The sequence below is a fragment of the Pantherophis guttatus genome, chromosome 6, assembly GCF_059756535.1.
Source record: "Pantherophis guttatus breed Tessera chromosome 6, ASM5975653v1, whole genome shotgun sequence".
NCBI classification, from domain to species: domain Eukaryota; kingdom Metazoa; phylum Chordata; class Lepidosauria; order Squamata; family Colubridae; genus Pantherophis; species Pantherophis guttatus.
In genome coordinates, this window is record NC_142068.1 from 33,201,224 (window position 1) to 33,221,534 (window position 20,311).

The 20,311-nt window shown below is 33.2% G+C and overlaps 1 protein-coding gene across 14 annotated transcripts in view; it reads left to right on the plus strand.

Annotated features, from left to right (window-relative positions):
* The window catches only part of DOCK10 (dedicator of cytokinesis 10), a 166,510-nt gene that overhangs the window by 129,177 nt on the left and 17,022 nt on the right, over window positions 1-20,311 (plus strand). For 11 of the 14 annotated variants that reach the window (XM_060682894.2, XM_034439393.3, XM_060682895.2 and 8 more), the window contains exons 29-45: window positions 293-376; window positions 989-1,085; window positions 2,895-2,939; window positions 3,449-3,624; window positions 3,711-3,827; window positions 4,959-5,070; window positions 6,212-6,333; window positions 6,787-6,901; window positions 8,473-8,539; window positions 9,906-9,953; window positions 10,401-10,502; window positions 12,498-12,622; window positions 14,437-14,549; window positions 15,938-16,075; window positions 16,722-16,904; window positions 17,638-17,748; window positions 18,406-18,621. In XM_060682894.2, coding sequence (XP_060538877.2) covers window positions 293-376; window positions 989-1,085; window positions 2,895-2,939; window positions 3,449-3,624; window positions 3,711-3,827; window positions 4,959-5,070; window positions 6,212-6,333; window positions 6,787-6,901; window positions 8,473-8,539; window positions 9,906-9,953; window positions 10,401-10,502; window positions 12,498-12,622; window positions 14,437-14,549; window positions 15,938-16,075; window positions 16,722-16,904; window positions 17,638-17,748; window positions 18,406-18,621 — 1,971 coding nt within the window. The remainder of the gene's footprint in view (window positions 1-292; window positions 377-988; window positions 1,086-2,894; window positions 2,940-3,448; window positions 3,625-3,710; window positions 3,828-4,958; window positions 5,071-6,211; window positions 6,334-6,786; window positions 6,902-8,472; window positions 8,540-9,905; window positions 9,954-10,400; window positions 10,503-12,497; window positions 12,623-14,436; window positions 14,550-15,937; window positions 16,076-16,721; window positions 16,905-17,637; window positions 17,749-18,405; window positions 18,622-20,311) is intronic. The other 3 variants (XM_060682896.2, XM_087872667.1, XM_087872666.1) reach the window with 1 other exon arrangement.

Here is a 20,311-nt window from a genome sequence, read left to right on the forward strand (position 1 = left end):
ACTTTTCTTGACAAATAGGATCTGTTTTATTTGAACATATTTATATCTTTAGTAAATTTTCTAAAGAATGTGCTTTATTTATTCAAAGCAGTACAAAATATTTTAATTTCATATTACCACTGATATAAATTGATATTTAGATTAATCAGAAAACTATTGAATTGAGTATTTGACTTTAACATTTGATCTTCATCATTTATTGCCAGTTTGCCAAGATGATATTCCTTATTAACTTTTTTCTATAAAAGTCTTCGGGAAATAATTATAATCATTTCAATTTTTTTTCTCTTAGCGATGTTTCACATTTATGGATCGTGGATTTGTATTTAAATTAATCAATAACTATATAAGCATGTTTGGACCAGGTGATGACAAGGTAAATAAAGTAATGTATACTTGCAATTATGCCAATTTCTCCTTTTACTTTAGAAATTATCAGAATCAGTAAAAAAAAAAGAGAGAGAATAGGTCTTCCCAAAATATTTGTTTCATTTTGTTGTATAAAAGTTTTATGATCACTTTACAAAGAAGTTAACAGAAAAAAATATTTGTAATATGCTGCTTCCCCATAATGTGTAGTTGATTTCGGTTTTTTATGCTCTTACAAAAAATAAAAAGTCAGTCTATCAAATCTTATGTTTCTCGATGAAAACGTAGATCTCTTCATTGGAAATTGTTTGTAGCTTGCTCATTTAACAGTCCTCTAGCAGAGAAATGCATGTGTTTCTTATTCAATCTAATCTAAGCAATTATTTATCTACTGGATTTCCCTTCATTAGTTTAGTATTGCTACAATCAACTTTCTCATTTTAAAAAAAAATTAAATTCGTCTTACATGAAAAGAATACTTTCACATGCATATAAATAAACATGTACAGTCATTATCCTGGATAACTATTAGTTCATATAGTTATGCAGATAGATTAATGAATATACATGCATGTAATAAATGAAGATAAATCACCTGATAATCATCTCAAACTTTCAGATTTTGTTCCAGTATAAATTTGATTTTCTTCAAGAAGTGTGTAATTATGAACACTTCATTCCTCTCTGCCTACCCCTGAAATCTGCAAACATTCCAGGTAAGCATTTATGGTCTAATATAATATTTATTATAAAACAAAAGAAACTGTATTCAATTTTAAGTATATATACTTAGTAATAAAGCTCACAAAAATATTAGGGTTTTATATTATATAAATACATTTAAGGTGAGCTTGCGAATTTCATATTTCCGATAAAATTGGTTTACTACAATTGTGAGTATGAGTAAATGTTATTTTAGTAACCTAGTTATTATTTTAGTGTTTTTTTTAAAAAAAACAGCAAAAAATGCATAAATTATGAATCATGAATCATGAATTTAAAAATTGCCTGACAATTTTTTATAGTACTAAAATAAAAGGTATTTTGAAATTGAAAACCTTACATTCGATTATTAAAATTTGACTTTTTCCATCAAATAAATGAGGGGCCTTAGACCTAAAGGAGAGAAACTTTCTCTGTGGTAGATGCAGTAGTTAACAGAATAACCTTGGAGGTCTTCTAGTCTAATCCCCTGGTCAAGCAGCAAACCCTGTACCATTTCAGACAAAGGGTTTCCAATCTCTTCTTAAAAACTGGAGGTGTTGGAGCATCCACAACTTCTTGAGGCAAGCCATTCCACTGATTAATTGTTCTGCAAATCTATCAAACTATTTTAATTAGATGGGATTTAATGGTGAGCTGGGACACTATTTCATAACTGGTTACTTTACTTCAGCTGCTTTATATTTATATTTACTTTGCTTTTGTTTATGGTGTAAACCACCAGGAATTGTGGTGTGCAAATACTTGTAATCAGTAAAGTCATCACTACTTTTACTGTAAGCCTCTTAAAAATATTTGCAATTTGTTTTTAAGAAGCCATTTCCTTATTTTCCTCATGGTTTGTGTGAGCAATATTAGACACCAACAACAGTACTGATTGTATTTGATTTTCCACATATTTAACCCAAATGTTCTTTTCGGTATCTCAACTGATCTTCATTTTTCTTGTTAAGTCATTTATTTTATTTTCTGTCATGAGCAGAAAGGATGGAAGGGTGTGAACTTTAAGACCTAATATCTGTTGTAATTTTTCATTCTTAGTTTACTTTGTCCAATCACAATAACCTGTTTCTTCTACACTGCACAAGTCTCTATGTGTGGTTCTTCTTCCATTTTTTTGCCACACAGCCCCTCAGATCCAGTTTAAAGTGCCCCAGATTAAGTCCGCCATGTTTTGGCTTAACACATTTTACTAGTTCTTTGAGGTGCAGCTGATTCCATACCAACACTTTAGTTAATTGTTCAGTTAACAATTCAATTAGTTTACAACATGGATAGAAATGGTTTCTCACTGCCACTATTTATATTTGTATTTGGGATTGTATCTTGAATAGTCACTTATAATACGCTTCTTTCTCTTTCCATTCACCTTCCATGGTTTGGAAGAATGTCCTTCCTAGACTTTCAAGGTTCACACCGATATGCTTGTAGTAGTTCTCTGCAGTATCATTTGTCCTTACATAGATTAACAGGAAAGGATTATTTCACTGGTCCTGCTTTGTCTATGGTACTTTTACACCATCAGTTTCACACAAACCACTGTGCAAAGTCCATAAAAAGATAAAATAATCCCTTCCTTTAAAAAAGCTTAGCATCCAGAATAATTGGAGCTGATCTCAAAATAGCCAATCCAAAATCACTATTTCTAATCAGTATGTTTCAAGAAGTGTGGATGGATAAATATGACACCATAAAATTATACCTTTACAATTAGCATTGTCATTTATCTAAATGTGCCTTTTCTTCTTTATTTTTCTTTTTTTTCTTCCCGTTTTCCATATATTTCTACCACACCATTCAAGATCCAATCACACCATCAGAAGCAACCCAGCAGTTTCATGCATCAGGTAAACCTAAGTACAATTTTCAGTCTTAGTTAAGACTTAGTTAAATGTGGCATTATCAAATTCCATTTCTACATTTTAAAAATTATCTATTACTCTACACTGAATCCAAGTTGGAATTATTCTCCCACAACTTTGGCTGGCAGACATGTTTGGAGTGATAGTATACAATCCATACATTGGAATGTATACATTGAAGGACCTCTAAATGAAGAATAGAAAACTTCTTGTTATTTTCTGGATAGCTAAACTCAGCAGTAAATTCAATCTCTACATCTTGCCAAGTACTAAAGAAAATATTACTATAATATATCAGGTACAGATTAACAGAAGTTATTCCTGATTTATAACTCAACTGCAACATTAGCAGACTTATCAGTTAAAACAATGAGTTCTACAAAACTGTAAGTGTCTTTCTAATGCCAATTAATTATATAAGATATATATAGATAGATTGAAGCATATATATGACAAGTTTTAAACACACAACTCTCTTGACTGTCTTAATCCAGATGTTCCTGAATATATTGTGACAAATGAATTTTGCCGGAAGCATTTTTTAATTGGATTACTTCTTCGAGAAGTTGGGTTTGCACTCCAAGAAGACCAGGACATCAGACACATGGCCCTAGCCATGCTCAAAAATCTGATGGCAAAACATTCCTTTGATAACAGATACAGTGATCCGGTATGAATCTTTCTTGTAACTTTTTGCCTTGACAGAATAGATTTCTCTGTTGTCTGAGCCAGCTTCTTTAAATGTCTTTTCTGCAGGAGAAGCAGGCAAAAATAGCAAACTTGTATATGCCTCTCTATGGGATGCTTTTGGACAATATGCCAAGGATATATCTGAAAGATATGTTTTTATTCAGTATCAATACATCTAATCAGGTGGGTTCCAGTAATGGACAATAGTAATTTAATTTTTCATAAAACTATAATGCTAACATTTTTTTATTATTCTAGACTAGATTCAGGTTAATTTATCAGTAAATAGAGTATGATAAAAATATATTAGTTTAAAGTCACTTAAATTAGCTATAAAAAGTAAAGGTAAAGGTTCCTCTCACACATATGTGCTAGTCATTCCTGACTCTAGGGGGCGGTGCTCATCTCCATTTCAAAGCCGAAGAGCCAGAGCTGTCCAAAGACGTCTCTGTGGTCATGTGGCCGGCATGACTAAATGCCAAAGGCACACAGAACACTGTTACCTTGCCCCCAAAGGTGGTCCCTATTTTTCTACTTGCATTTTTTACATGCTTTTGAACTGCTAGGTTGGCAGAAGCTAGGACAAGTAATGGGAATTCACCCCATTACTCAGCACTAGGGATTCGAACTGCTGAACTTCCGATCTTTTGATCGACAAGCTCAGCATCTTAGCCACTGAGCCACCGCATCCCTTATTAAATTAGCTATACTGCTGGACTTATTGTCTATAAAGGAAAACATCCATGGTTTCAGACTAAAAGCATACCTAAAATAAATCTATTGCAATTAATTATTGGGAGAAAGAAAATCCAATTTGAACTTCTTATCACTTACAAGCTTACTAGGTGACCATAAACAGTTTCAGTATTGGCCTCCCATCTGCAACTAAAGTTTTCTCCCTTTTCGATTCACAAAAAAAATCTGCCTTCTCCTAACTGATATTAAGATTACCACCATAAAGTTGGTTTAGAATTAAGGGAAGGCATAGAGGGAGGAATATTTTCCTAAACTAATTTTATTGTTTTGGAAAAGGAATTTATTAATATTTACAAATATTAATATTTCTAAAGTTGATAAATTAGATCAAGCAGAAATAGATTAATGTGTGGTGGTGGTAATAATAACAAATTGTCCTTGTCATTAGACTGCAAAAGATAACAAATGTCCTTGTCATTAGACTGCAAAAGAGAAAAACTATGGTTCTATCCTAATGTCAAAGCACTGGTTATGTAATTATAAAATTAGCAATAAGTGACAGATTTTGAAAATTGATGTAATAGTTACATTTGTTCTCTGGCTGTCATTGAAATCTAGGGATCTAGAGATGATTTGAGTACCACTGTAGGATTTCAGAGTCAGACAACAATGAAACATGCAAATTCAATAGATACTTCTTTCTCCAAAGATGTTCTTAATTCAATTGCAGGTATGAAAACATTTATATATAAATAACTATCTGTTTTGTTCTATTTCATTATTACCAATTTTTTACGTGTAAATTATCTTTTAGTATTTTTTGCAGGTGTGATCTGATCTTAGAAGAGAGTAGGAAAGATATATTGAGTTTGATTCCACAAGATCTAAAGTCCTCTAATTTCTTGAAATTTCTCGAGATGTCCATGGCTGTTATTGGGATATAATTTTTAAAAATGTTGTAACTAGAAAAGAAAACAAAAAGAAAAGAAATGTAATTTCCCTTGAACTAACAGAGCAATCATTCATCTATATTTACCATTCCTACAGCATTTTTATAATTTGATTTTATTGTCCTCATACTAGTTGTAAGAGATTTTCTAATAAATGGTGGTATATCTGTATTTTAGATGTGCACATGGATGTATATGTGTGAAAAATCTAACCCAATTTATAGAATGCAAATACAGGCAATACTCTATTTAAAAGCAGATTATGTTTCAAAAATTGTAAGCTTGTTTTGTTTCCAAGTCCACCAAACATAAAAGAACATGTGCAGTGCATGGATGGTGGCATTGTAAAACAGGCTCATCTTCCAAAATTAAAACAGTCCATTTTCCACCTTCCTGAAGAAGTAGGTCAATGGGCTTTGGATGGTGACAAGAAGGAATGTGGTAGAAGTTAGGAGAAGATGAGAGAGGATTGGTTTCTGGTGCAATGGATACCTGGATATGTATTAGAAGCTGAATCTTTCCTGCCTTCTTCTGACTTTGGGATATAGACAGATTTGTTTGTATCACAAAAGTTCACAAAGTTCATTAGTAGAGTAATGTTTGTACTGTATACTGTACGGATGCATTTCAAGATGTAATACTAATTGCATACTCAATAAATGTTTCTACTTCTGTGGCTTTTGGTCATCATGTATGAGAATGTGTCTGAAACCATCTATAGCAAAATATGTATCATTGCATTTGTCGTTATGTTTACTCTGTTTCATGCACTCAGCTCATAGCCACATCTTCATTAACTGACTTGTAGCTTTTCTTAACATTGTCTAGTCAATGTTACATACTGTTCTTTGGTTTTCATCCTGCTTAATTGTCGTGTCCATAAGCATCATTTAGCACATTCGTTGTGGCTTTTGTTTCCAGCTTTTTCATCAATAGTTATTCCTGCAGCAAACCGTGCTGATTCCAGAGGTTCCCTAGGAAGTCTTGACTCTAACCCAAGTACCAATGAAAAGAACAGTGAAACAAATGAAGCCTGTGAAAAGGTATATATTTCTACGAACTAAGAGAGCACAATACTTCAGATTTTAATGGGGAAGGATAATTCAGAGTGTTTGGAGCCATTCATACAGCACTTAATGGCAACTCTCTAATGCAGCTGCCTCTGTTTCACATGGTGCTATAGTTATTTTATTTTATATTTGTTTTTATATTTTTTTATTTATTTATATCCCACCTTTATTATTTTTATAAATATTTAAGGCAACAAGCATATATTCCTTCCTCTTCCTATTTTCCTAACACTCACAACACTCTGTGAGGAGAACTGGGCTGAAAGAGAGTGTCTGGCCAGCTGGCTTTCATGTCTAAGGCAGGAGGTTTCTAGCCTGGTGCCTTAACCACTACACCAAACTGGCATAACCAAAGTGGTGTATATATAAAGTACATTTTGGAGGTAAAATTGATTTATCAAGACTCTCCATGTTTTGCCACAACAGATTGTAAGGCCGTTGTCTTTAATTGGATCAGCTCTTCGTTTTGACAAATTAGATCAAGCAGAAACAAGGAGTCTCTTAATGTGTTTTCTTCATATTATGAAAACAGTTTCAGAAGGTAGGTGAATAGTAAACCGTATCTGTGCCCGCTTTCTTACTTTTCTGCTCAAGATTATGTTCTCTTGGAAGAAATCTCTTGGTTGCTAGGTTTACAAGACAACAGAGGGAGGCTTTAAAGCAGCAATGTGCATTTTCTTTTCTCTACTAGTGCTACTATCTTTCTCCCTGCTTTGTCTTTCTTATTCTTCCTTCTCAACAGCATATCTATAAAAAAAATCTTGTTACTCTTCAGATAAGTTTACATAAATTGTTTGTAAAGAGCTTTTGAAATAAAATACATCCAAGTATGAAAAATGATCTGTCAGTCCTTCAGAATAGAAGGGAATGGGGTCTCTAAGAGAGTATATTAATACCGTCAGGTTATTCTTTTAACAGAATCTTAAAAGCCTGTCATAATCCTTTTTTACTTTTACATACACCTAACATAACAGAAATAACACTTAGATTTATATACTGCTCCATAGCGCTTTACAGTATTCACTTGGCTGTTTACAATGTCAGCATTGAAATAGAAGATTTTTTTTTAAAAAAGTACAAAAATACAATTTAGGAAAAAAGTATTATGTATCATTTTAGCATAATTAGCATTTTAGTATAATTATAATTCTTTATATAGTTAAGTAACACAATTATAATTCAGGTACATATATGTTTCTAAAACATTTATGTAACTATATAATCATGTTTAACCTATTATATTTTGTTTAAATGAATTCTATATTTCATGATATTTGTCCATTCAAAGTCTTATGTTTATAATCAATCCACTTATAGGTGGTAGGTATAATTAGGTTTTCAATCCAATGAGTGAAAGGAGCCATACATTTATCTTTCCAATGCCACAATATCAGTCTTTTGACGTTAGTAAGGACACAGAAAATGCATCCACTCTCTTATTGCCTAGAGTCCAAACCCGTGATGGCAGTTGGACAGGAAGTGATTTATTCTGCTGTCCCCAGCAACCAGAGACTCCTAGAGAGGCTCTGGAAGCTGGGGACAGCAAAAAAGTCATTTCCTGTCCAACCGGAAGTTGGGAAATGGGCCGTTTCTGGCCTCCAAAGGGCCTCTCAGGAGGTGGGGAAAGCTGTTTTCACCCTCTCTAGACTCATAGAGAGGATCTGGAGTCAGGTGAGAAAGAAAAACGGGCCTACAGGGCCATCGCGTGCCAGGAGGGGGGATCGCACACCCATGCACGGGGTGGGTGCATAGAATTATGGGTGTGGGCACATGTGCACCCAAACCTCCTCCGCCCTCTCCCCTGGCACGCGATGGCAAAAAGGTTAGCCATCCCTGCTCTAGACAGTACAGATTCTTTATTCATTTCTTAACATCTGCAAATAACATTGATTTATTGATAACAAACATGTATAAAAACTAATAGTAGGGTTTTGTTTTAAAAGATTTAACAAGGTAGTTTTAGTATTTCAAATGTTGATAACAAATCTTGTCACTGTAAATATTGCCATTGGGTTCCATCTGATGGATTATATTCACTCTTAACACAGAGTATGATAACTTGATTTAAGAGAATAAATAATACATTCATATGTTTTTGTTGTCTCTTCCTAGATACACTGATCTCCTACTGGCAGAGGGCACCATTTACAGAAATAACAGATTTTTTCAGCATTTTAGAGTAAGCTCACTCTGAGGTTTGTTCTTCCAAGGCTGCTGTTGGTATTAAATAAAATAGAAGAATGATTATATATTTCAATTCCCATATTTTTAAATCTTTCAAAAGAAATGCATATCCCATCTAACTTTATGCAGCTTATCAATCTCTCTAATCTTCCATGATTTAAATTGTGAAATGTTAATGTTTTTTCTTTACTTAGTTAGTAAAGAATAAAAGAAAGAGATCGCAATGTACACTCTAGAAATATCATAGGTAATATTTCTTGTCTTCACTACATTGTAACTTGAATGAAAAAAATTGCTTAGCTTGTCATAGTCAAATAAGACCTGGCTTTGCCAACTGGCCTGAGTCCCAATAGGGGTACATCATTCTGAAAGTGGTTAATAGACTAAGATAAGACCCCTCCCTCCCCCCTCCATGCTGCTCCCTTCCTCTCCATCTTTGTCAATTTTAAGCTAAATTAATGTTACTAGTTATCAATTGAATGTTTTTATTGGGTTTAATGATTATAAGCTGTCTAGAGTCACATCCAGCAAGAGGGATGGCGTATAAGTTTAATAAATAAAGAATAAAAGAATAAAAGAAAAGAACTCATTAACATCACAGGCACTGTCTAACTTCATTGCAATATGAACTGATGATATTTTACTGCTTAGAAAATGCAAGGTTTGAGTCACAGAAATATCTTGTGGGAAAAGTAAACTACAGAAAATGACCCAAAGGTGCTTTTTAAGGAGGCAACTGGACTTTCTTGTTTTTTCTTTTGAAGATGTTTCGCTTCTCATTCAAAAAGCTTCTTCAGGTCTGATAGAATAGTGGGGAATGGAAGGATTTATATTCCTTGAAGACAGCTGATCATTTGCATCCTTTTAGAGGGTCACTGAAGCACTTGGAGATTTATCTGTGTCCTCAGGGTCACCTGAGTAGTCCTTCTGGTTCCTGTAGTCTGCAATTTTTTCTTCTGGAAATCCATTCCTATTCCCATACCATTCAAAGGGTGTTCATCCGAAATTGTATCGCTAAAAGTCTGTAGAGATTATCAGTTATCCAGGTCATGGTGCTTTTTCAGGAGGCAACTGGACTTTCTTGGTTTTTTCTTTGAAAGACCCTGAGGACACAGACTATTTATAGAGCAAATAACTGTCTCCTAAATGCAATATTGAAGGTTCGTTTTTGTGGGAAGAGAGTAGAAAGAACAGTTGCTGCATGAAACTAGCATGATTGTGGTCATTTACCTGAATGATTTTACTAATAGAATTCTCACCAGGATTGTACCAAAATCTAGCTGTGATGTTTTGTGAAAGAAATAAATTAATGCTGTGAAGATAAACCATTTGACATTATTCCATTTTTTAATATATTTTAGGGTTTGCCTTCAGAATTTCAGATACCTAGGAAAACGAAATATAGTAAGGTAATATTTTATTCATCAAACAAGTAGCAAAATATTTGAAGGATATGTGGAATTTAATGTGTAAGTGCAAGAAACTTTAGTATATGTGAGTATTGAATCTAGATGAGCATGGTATGAATTACAATGAATCCTAGATCATAAATAAATGCTTTTTGTGAATTTTTACTAGGTGCCCATAAAACTTTGCATAAGAACATGCTGCAAGTATAAAACATAACAGACTTTAATGGAAGTTTAGTGTAATGAGATAAATAATATGGATTGTGTTTGGAAATCCTACTATAAAGTTTTCATATGAATTCTTAGCTATGAAACCTGTTTTCTGATAACAGAATATGATTCTGATATAAATATGATACCACACAAGATCTTTTTTGATAAATTTCTCCATATTTATAGTAATAAATGATATTATAATACAGTTTTTATTTTATTCTCTTTTATCAGGAAAATTGCTGCTGCAGTTAAGTTTGCTCAAACCACTCGGAATAATGGAACATTGAAAGGCTCAAGTTCATCCTGTCAAACCTCCGGGCTTCTACCACAGTGGTAAGATTTAACAAAATAAATGTAGGGTTAATGCCAAACAGCCATGATGGCCCAACAGAGGGTACATATACCGTTGTTATATATCATTGAGAATCTGGAAGGATTCAGCAGCAGGTAGATGCTAGTGATGATATTGATAATATTATTAATAGGTACTTTCTCCCCTAAAATGTGAAAAAAAAATATTTAGAAGTGTCCAAAATCAAAAGTAAAACTCATGTGCTAGCATGTTTTCTCGAAAATAAGCCCTTCCCTGAAAATAAGCCTTCCCTGAAAATATTTAAACGCATGAGCAGCCGGTCCCCGCCATTTCCTCAGGTTAGGGTTAGGGAGACAGAGCTGGAAATCAAATAAGACGGCAAGAGGATCCCCGTCTCACTCCACGTATCCCAAAATAATAAGACCTCCCCAAAAATAAGGCCAAGCACTTATTTCGGGGTTCAAAAAAATATAAGACAGGATCTTATTTTCGGGGAAACACGGTAGACTTTTTTGATATGTTGAAATCAGATGTTAGAAAGTGCTGAGCTTTTTGATTCAATTGTGTTTGTACTATGATATTTAGTTCTTAGAAAACCAGTTTGTTCAGAGGCAGTTAATGTAAAAATAACAGTTGCCAATATAATCTCCTTGTGTCATGGCATATGAATGCATTCAAAGCAGCAGGAGGAAAAATAATGCATTGCCTTGGTCTGCAATTCAAAATAAACACAGATTTCATTTTACAGCTAGACATGGGGGGAGGGAGGGCAGAAGGAAGCTTTCCATAATGACGCATTGTAATTGCTTCATCTAATCATCAGTATCAAGTCTCACTGTAACAAAAACATAGCAGCTGCAGTGTGTCAAATTTCCACCATTACTTCACTGTAAAAAATCACTAGAATAATCTCTTAAAACATTATTGCCTGGGAGATTCTTACTTTCTATGACATTAAATATTAAGGACCCAGTTGTATTTTTATTAAGATGTTAAGATATATATATCCAAAATATAACACTTTGCATTTTATTTGTAAACTTGCCAAGCAATTTTCTTAAACATGACCTTCAAAGTTCCCACCAAAATAGTATTTTTTAAAAGCCCATGTTGAAATTTCTAATTAGACTCCATGGTGCCAAATACCTCTTTTATAAGATATCTTTCTAGATATCTTATGCCTTCAGATGTACATAACTATGAATACCAGACTATCATTTTATTGGGTCTAATCAAGAAGAGTACAAATAATTTTTTACTTCAAGGATCCCTTGGTATACCTACAAGACTTTTGATAGGCATACCACTGACTTGTTAGAGCTTTGTTCCACTAACATGTGGACAATTTCTATCTAGTTAACTTTTTTCTTTTTAGCAAGGCTTAGTATAATTCCGTCCATATATTGTGTAATAAGCTTTAAATTCGATCTACTATTTTCTTAGAAATATTAATAGAATAGAATAGAATAGAATAGAATAGAATAGAATAGAATAGAATAGAATAGAATAGAATAGAATAGAATAGAATAGAATAGAATAGAACAGAACAAGTTGGAACCGACCTTGGAGGTCTTCTAGTCTAACCCCCTGCCCAGGCAGGAAACCCTACACCACTTCAGACAAATGGTTATCCAACATCTTCTTAGAAATTTCCAGTGTTGGAGCATTCACAACTTCTGGAGGAAAATTGTTCCACTGATTAATTGTTCTAACTGTCCAGAAATTTCTCCTTAGTTCTAAGTTGCTTCTCTCCTTGACTAGTTTCCACCCATTGCTTCTTGTCCTACCCTCAGGTGCTTTGGAGAATAGTTTTATTCTACCTCTTCTTTGTGGCAGCCTCTGAGATATTGAACACTGCTATCATGTCTCCCCTAATCCTTCTTTTCATTAAACTAGACATACCCAGTTCATGTCTGGAAATGATGCAGTACAGAAGATAGAAAACAAATCTGTCTAAATTAAGATTTGGAAAAGCTTTGGGGATATGCCTGAAGCATTGTCTTATCATTTTGCAGGGGACATTCTGCTTCCAGCAGTGAGGTTCACAAGCATCATAGATCCCAAACTTTACCAATAATCCGTGGGAAAAATGCCCTTTCCAATCATAAACTCCTACAGATGATAGATAGTACCATTCCAAGTAAGTATAACAGGAAATTTTGTAGTTGAACATTTACTGGAACTATTGTGGTACTTAATGAAATATTCTACATTCAATATTATATAAATAAAGTGAGATAATGATAGCTATTATGTTTTGTTGTCTCATTATTCAGTTTTATATATATATAAACATTTACCAGATTTAACATTTACCAGAAAACATTTACCAGATCTCAATATCTATAGAAAAGTATTTCATGTTTTCCTAGATTATGTTCTGTATTCTGTGAATTTTACGCTTTTGCATATGTATAAATATTCTTTTTATGATCTCATCCATGTTCTTGTCCTTTATGCTTATTCAGTTGTTATGGAACATTAAGAGTGAAGGCCAGCTGTTGTATATGATTAAGACAATTTTTAGCATAAAAATTAGACATAAAAGCAATAACTCTAATGTAGTTCTCATATTTGAACTCATTACCATAAATTCTTCCTATGCATGTAATTTATAAAATGATAAAAATTAGGTTGATTAATTAGCATCCTATTATTTATTGATAATCTTGTGCATTAATTCATTGAAATTTAAATCTTGCAGCAAATCTGAGCAACCAATAGGCTTCATGATTGAATACAATCAGAAAACCAGATATGCATAGGTTTGAACTGTCAGTGCTGTAAATCGATTCTCTACCTCTACTAAACTAGCAAAAATTACAATAAACCTGTACACAATAACTGAGCAGTTATATTATATTGGGCCCAGGGAGATATTCTCTGGCACATACAAATAATCCCTTCTTGCTTTCCATCATTTTTAAATATGCAAAAATTTATTTTAAAAATACAAGTTTATAAGAACAAATAAACATAAATAGGATTTTTAAAAAATAAATATCATAATATATTTTATGTGTATAATTTATGCAGAATTAAAATTTGGTATAAAGTTTAGGTAAAGGTAAATGTTCCCCTTGCACATATGTGCTAGTCATTCCCAACTCTAGGGAGTGGTGCTCATCTCTGTTTCAAAGCCGAAGAGCCAGCGCTGTCTGAAGACGTCTTTGTGGTCATGTGGCCGGCATGACTAAACGCCAAAGGCGCACGGAACGCTGTAACCTTCCCACCAAAGGTGGTCCCTATTTTTCTACCTGCATTTTTTATGTACTTTCGAACTGGGGGTTGGCAAAGCTGGGACAAGTAACAGGACTTCACCCCGTTATGCAGCACTAGGGATTCGATCAACAAGCTCAGCGTCTTACTATTTTACTATTTGTATCCTGACTATTCAGTCCTAAAACACTTACAAGCCCTGACAAAATTGATTTATTCATTTGCTCAATTTGTATAGCCAACCATCTCATTTTTATGTGAATCTTAAAACTACAACAAAAATGTTAAATTGTATCAAGTGAGTGCAGTGTTACAAGAACCGCTGTTATTCCTCAAATTAATATTATATTTTTCAAATAACTCATTTCTTTGAAATTTTGAAGAAAAGAGTTGGAGGTGAAATATATGTCCAAAACCAAATCCAAAAAGCAAATAGGATTCAAACTGCTATATGAAAATAAGATTTTAATGTGAAAAATGATCAGTGCATTTTATGTAGAGACAAGTATATAATGATTTATTTAAGCATGTCTTATAAAATAATTCCTTAAAAATAAATCCTTAGAGAAAATATTGAAACCAAATATTGAAATCCAGTAGCAATTTCAGAGTAGAATTTGCTAAGAAAGCCTACTTTTCTGTAGAAGCATATTTAAGAGAGGTGGTAGTTCATCAGTGACTATTGTCATTTGTAGATGACTTAACATTTTTTCTGTAACATTTATTTGGTTGTAGGCACTTCTAATGAAACAGATCTTGTGAGTTATGTAGATACGGAAGCCAACATTGCAACGGAAGTTTGCCTTTCTACACTCGATCTGTTATGTCTTTTCACTCAGAATCATCAGGTAACATTTTTAGTGCCAAACTTTTTACATGAAAGTCACAATGTCTATAATTTATACTAAGACATGGGGAAAATTTTATGATTGGTTAGAAAAGAGATATGAATGGAGATAAAATAGATAGGGAAAAGATGAAAAAGAGAAAAAATAATTAGAAGAATAGATACTCAGACAATGCCTAGGTAAAGGTAAAACGGGGAAGGGGGAAAAGGAAAAAAGTGAGATTATTATAAAAATGTACGCAAATGATGAAACAGATGTAATTACTAAATAAATAAGAAACTGAAATGAAGATGGATACAAATAGATAATCGGGGTTGCTCAAATACCATTCTAGATTGAATTGAAAAGGGAACCAACAAGAGACAGGGAAAGGAGTAGCGAGATAGGAAGGGAGAAGAGAGGAAAGGAGAGGGAGGTATAGAAGAGAGGGAAAAGGAGGAGAAAGAGGAGGAGGGGAGAGGGTTAGAAAGGGAGGAAGAAGAGAGGAGTGGGGGAAGGGAAGGGAAAGTAGGAAAGAGAAGGAGAGGAAGAACGAAGAAAGTAGGGAGAGATGGAGGAAGGAAGAGGAGGGGAGAAGAAGAGGAAAGGTTGTGGTAAAATAAAGGAGCGTAAATGGTAAAAGAGCAGCCCCAAATAACTAAAAATGAAAGTTAAAAGATAAGATGAATGGAAAATGATGGATAAAAGATTGTACATTTAAATATGTTTATGACAAATAAAAATAAAAACTCTTTGAAAAAAAAGAAATAAAATAATATAATTTATGCTAAATTGTTACTTAATGGCGCACAAGTGAAATGTTCCATACATGCATACTGCCTATGAATGAAGCTTTCAAAATGAGTATGATAAAGAGTATAGAGTTACTTCACTGATCCATTTAGCCTGGCACTTCCAAACATGTTTTACTATGGTTTCTAATATCCCTATTCCATGCTATCAGATGCTCTTTTATAGAATTCTTCAGTATAGCAGGGAATGGTATACTGATCTAGCATAGCTTTTCAGTACTGCAGACAAAAAACTACCTTAGCCTTTTTAGGATTTGCTTAGAATTGAAACTAAGGCCCTCTATCTCCAAAATATGTGCTTTCCCATTAAACTGTAAAAATAGCTTGCAGTGCTGGGTAAAAGAGATCCTAAACCACCACCACCATCATCATTATGAAAATAATAATGAAGTTTTGGCAGAAGAGAGAATGATGGTCTGATGCAAAAACAAAATCATTCCAAGAAATTTTGAAAAACGTAACTAATATTAAAAAACATTTAAAATGCCTGCTCATATTTGGACAGAAAAGAAAAGAAAAAGTGGTGAAGGGGGAGGAAATAAAATTCCCAACAGTTTAAATTTTTAAAAAAACTGAAATATGTTTGTTGCTTTTCAGAGACAACTGCAACAGTCAGATTGCCAGAATACAATGATGAAGAAAGTTTTTGATACTTACCTGTTATTTTTACAAATCAATAACTCTGCAGCAGCTCTCAAGCATGTATTTGCTGCTTTGAGATTGTTTGTGAGTAAGGTAAGACCATATATGGCTTCTCATTTGTAGGAATCCCTTCTTCTCTTTCATCCTTCTCAGTTGGCTGTTGAGAGATAACAGACCTTTTCTGAACAGATAATTTGCAGCAAAGGGCAGAACCATGATTTCTATTTCTAAGTTTTATGATATTTTGAGAAGAAATTAGAGTTTGGCCTGTTTGACTTCTAAGAGGAGATAGTGTAATGTTCCACAGATAATTAAAAGGTCACCATCAGCAAAACTGGATAAATTTGTTCTCTGTTCAAACTGAGGGCAATACAAGGACCAAGGGGTTGAAATGAAAAATGAGGAAATTCCAGTTGAAAATTAGAAGTATGAAGAAATAAGAGGTGTTAATCAATGGTACAATCTGTATAAAATTCTTAAAAAGAAATTTTCAAATATAGTGGCCACTCACCAGAGATGGATTAATGGATTCCTGTACCTAGCAGACAGTTGAAATATATGATCTACTGTCTAAGGTCTCTTACAATTTATATATTCTGGTTTTAAAATTGTATACCTTCGGCAAGAACAAATTCACTTGCTATGTAACCTGTTTGCAAAAGTGTAAGATTGTTGATAATTTCTACTATGGGGAATTGTGCATGAGAGATGTGTATTGATCCTTTTTTTATATATATAGTTTCCTTCAGCCTTCTTCCAAGGGCAAGCTGACTTGTGTGGATCATTCTGTTATGAGATTCTTAAGTGTTGTAATCACAGATCACAATCAACACAGATGGAAGCCTCTGCTCTGCTTTATTTTTTCATGAGAAAGAACTTTGAATTTAATAAGCAAAAGTCAATAGTAAGGTCTCATTTGCAGGTAAGAAAATATTAGTATGGTAACACCTTGGAGTAATTACTGCCTGAAATTTCTCATGATTTTATAGTGTTACTGCATTTATTCATTTGAGAGAGGGAACAAAGTATACTTACAGATCACAGAATGCTCTCGTCTGTTTTAATTCATTCTTACTTTAAATATTATTTTAGACTGTTAGATGCTCAGAATGATGATGATAACAATAATGACCATAAAAACGACAATAATAATAAAGCCTTCAAAATTCGATATTCTATAGAAATATCTTATAGTTTACCGGTCTTCAGCCTCAAGATACATGGAATTGGATGGAATTGCAATTCATAACACAAAACATTTCCCTTCGTACTGAAAGACTATTTAACAGAATGTATATATTCATTCATAACTATAACTAGTAACTAGTATTGGGACTCCTAGAGACAAAAACTATACCTGATTTATTTTTGGGAGGGGAAAATACCTTACCAAAATTTAAATTTCTTCATACTTAATATTGAAAGATTTTAATTATTGTTACTATTTATTGTATTCATGTACTACACATATTCTTAAGAGAAGGATAAGAATGAAACCATCTAATGCTATCAAGTTACTAGTTTTCTCCTTGAGCACAAACAGAGATTGAAACAACAATCGCTGTCTAATAAATTTATCTGGTGGTTCTTCTGAGAAGCAAATTTATCAGTTTGGTGATCTGTCTTTATGTTCTCTTTTCTTGTCATCACTTCAGCTCATCAAGGCTGTAAGCCAACTGATTGCAGATGCAGGAATTGGAGGTTCTCGATTTCAGCATTCGCTGGCAATTACAAATAATTTTGCTAATGGGGACAAACAGATGAAAGTAATTTATTTATTTAAGCTGCTTATTTATTTATACTGATAATATTTTTTTTCATTCTTTTGACAATGGATATTTCCCCAGTAGTGACTTATAGTGTCTTTAAGAATCAGTCTGCCATCTTTGAGTTATATGAAGCTCATCTTCATTATTTCTCTATCAGCATAATGAAGGCTGTATAACCATAGGAAAAAAATAAGTTACTGGGGATCCTGTCTAAATGTGGTTGGATCCCAAAGTATATTTTCTTTTGTTGCTATCTCAGTGGTTTTGCCAAATGGGAATACGTGTTATAATATAATTGCTAGAAAATGCATTATATATCAATTCATCTGTCATTAAAACCATAGTAGTAATAACTCTCTCAAGAACTTTGTTATCCCAAGTTTGATATTATAAAGAAATATCTACTACAACTCTGTTCAAACATGACAAGCCAATACTGAGAAGAAGAAAAAAAGATAATGTGCAGTGAAAGAAAAGAGAAAGTCATTTGATCATAGATAGGTAGGAAGAAGAAACCGCAAATTATGTATTATGACATTATGATGCACGCAATAGTTGTATTTATCAAGTATCTGATTTATTCCAAATAGATGTCATTTAACATGATAATAGAGATTTTGTGAATTTAAATTCCCTTTTTTCTCTTTCCCAAAGAACAGTAACTTCCCAGCAGAAGTGAAAGACTTGACCAAACGCATAAGAACAGTTTTAATGGCTACGGCTCAAATGAAGGAACATGAGAAGGATCCAGAGATGCTTGTGGACTTACAATACAGCTTGGCAAATTCATATGCAAGTACACCTGAATTACGTAGGACCTGGTTGGAGAGCATGGCCAAAATTCATGCAAGAAATGGAGACTTATCTGAGGTAGCTCATCTGAAACTAATAAATTATTTTGTATTTTAAAGGGCTTGAAATAATCCCTAAAGAACAAGAATTCACATCACCTTTCTGTTTCAACCAAGCATGATATTTGAGGAACTCATTTAAGCAACTTGTGTCCTAAAGCAGGGTATTTTCTACAAATTCTACCCAAATACATATTGGTGGGTTTGCATTCAAAACAGAGAACCATTTAATCAGTAGCGGAATTTAGGATATTATTAAATTCAGGCACTGTGTTAATTTTGTGTAATTGTCTTGGTACCACAACATTAAATAAATCTCAAGCTTCTCCTGCAATTTCTCTTTATACAGGAGCATGATTTTGTCATAATCCATCAGCAGCTTTAATGATAATGTGGACAGCAGGAAAATATGACCTAATTCTGTACATGTTCTCTGTTTTTCATAAGAAATTGAAATCAAAATAGCCTATATAACTTTAGTAAGTTGAATGCAGTTGTCATAACAGCCATGCTGACTTTCTGATGCCTAACATTTCTTTAATTATTGGTACTTTATTCTAGGAACTTTTGTGAGATTCTATTAGGACATATGTAGTGTACTGAATCAAGAAGAGTAGATCACAATCATACTTAATAGTTCATTTTGGTTGTCTTTTTTTGTAATTGAAAGATTTTGTTTGTTATAGGTGAACATTTTTTCTTTTTTAAAAGAGTACAAATTAAATTTATTTTCTGAGCATTTCAAGCCCATCCCACTGATGTCTCTCTCTTTCTCTCCTTCCAGCAGTCCTTTAACATGAGTGCTTTTTTTCTACCAGTTGTCCAAAATAGAAATCTTTATTACAGTCTTTAAGCCAGAAATATTAAGTAAAAACTACATGTAAAATATATAGATATGACTAAAAAGCAGGTATAAAATAACAATAATGTTAATATAATAGAAATCGTAACGGTAATCACTATGATTTGCACTAATCTTCAGTTATAAATGGGACAAGTAGAATGAATAGAAAAATAGAATTGGCAACCTGGGAAGAGATATATTAGTGATCTGATTGGGTAGAAGTGATAAATAAGCATAATACTGCATGAACATTGATCTAAAATGGGATACATGAATATCACCTCACATTTCCCATAAGACACAACAAAGAAACATGTAACTGAGGAATCCATAGAGACAGATCCACATGAGCATATGTTCTGCTGTATATCCCCCCCTACAACTGCAGGTGATAGTGTATATAACCTAGCCATGGTGAAGGTATAGTGAAATCCTATAGAGAGAAAGGATAGTGGCATGTGCCTATTTTAAAAATATCCGTATACTGTAGTGTTGGATTCCAGGGTTAGTCTGATTGGGAAACCAATGTGCCAGATACACTGTTTAAGATAATTTCTGGCATTTTCAAATTTTGATGGACAGGGAAGGTACCTTAATCACCAGTTTTCACATTAATACATCGATCCAGATGAGCTGGGACTCTTTTGTTGTTATTGTTTTGCAAAGACACACTGGTATTGGTGAAGATTAAGAAGATCTACATCCTGTAACATTTTTTAAAAAATAAACAGAAAAAAAACTAAAGGAATAAAGCCCAAAAATATATACCTTATAAAAATGCATAAGTGGTTTAAAAATAAGTTTAAAAATACAATAGAAAAAGTAATATACTATATGTTGAATAGTAATAGCAATAGCACTTAGA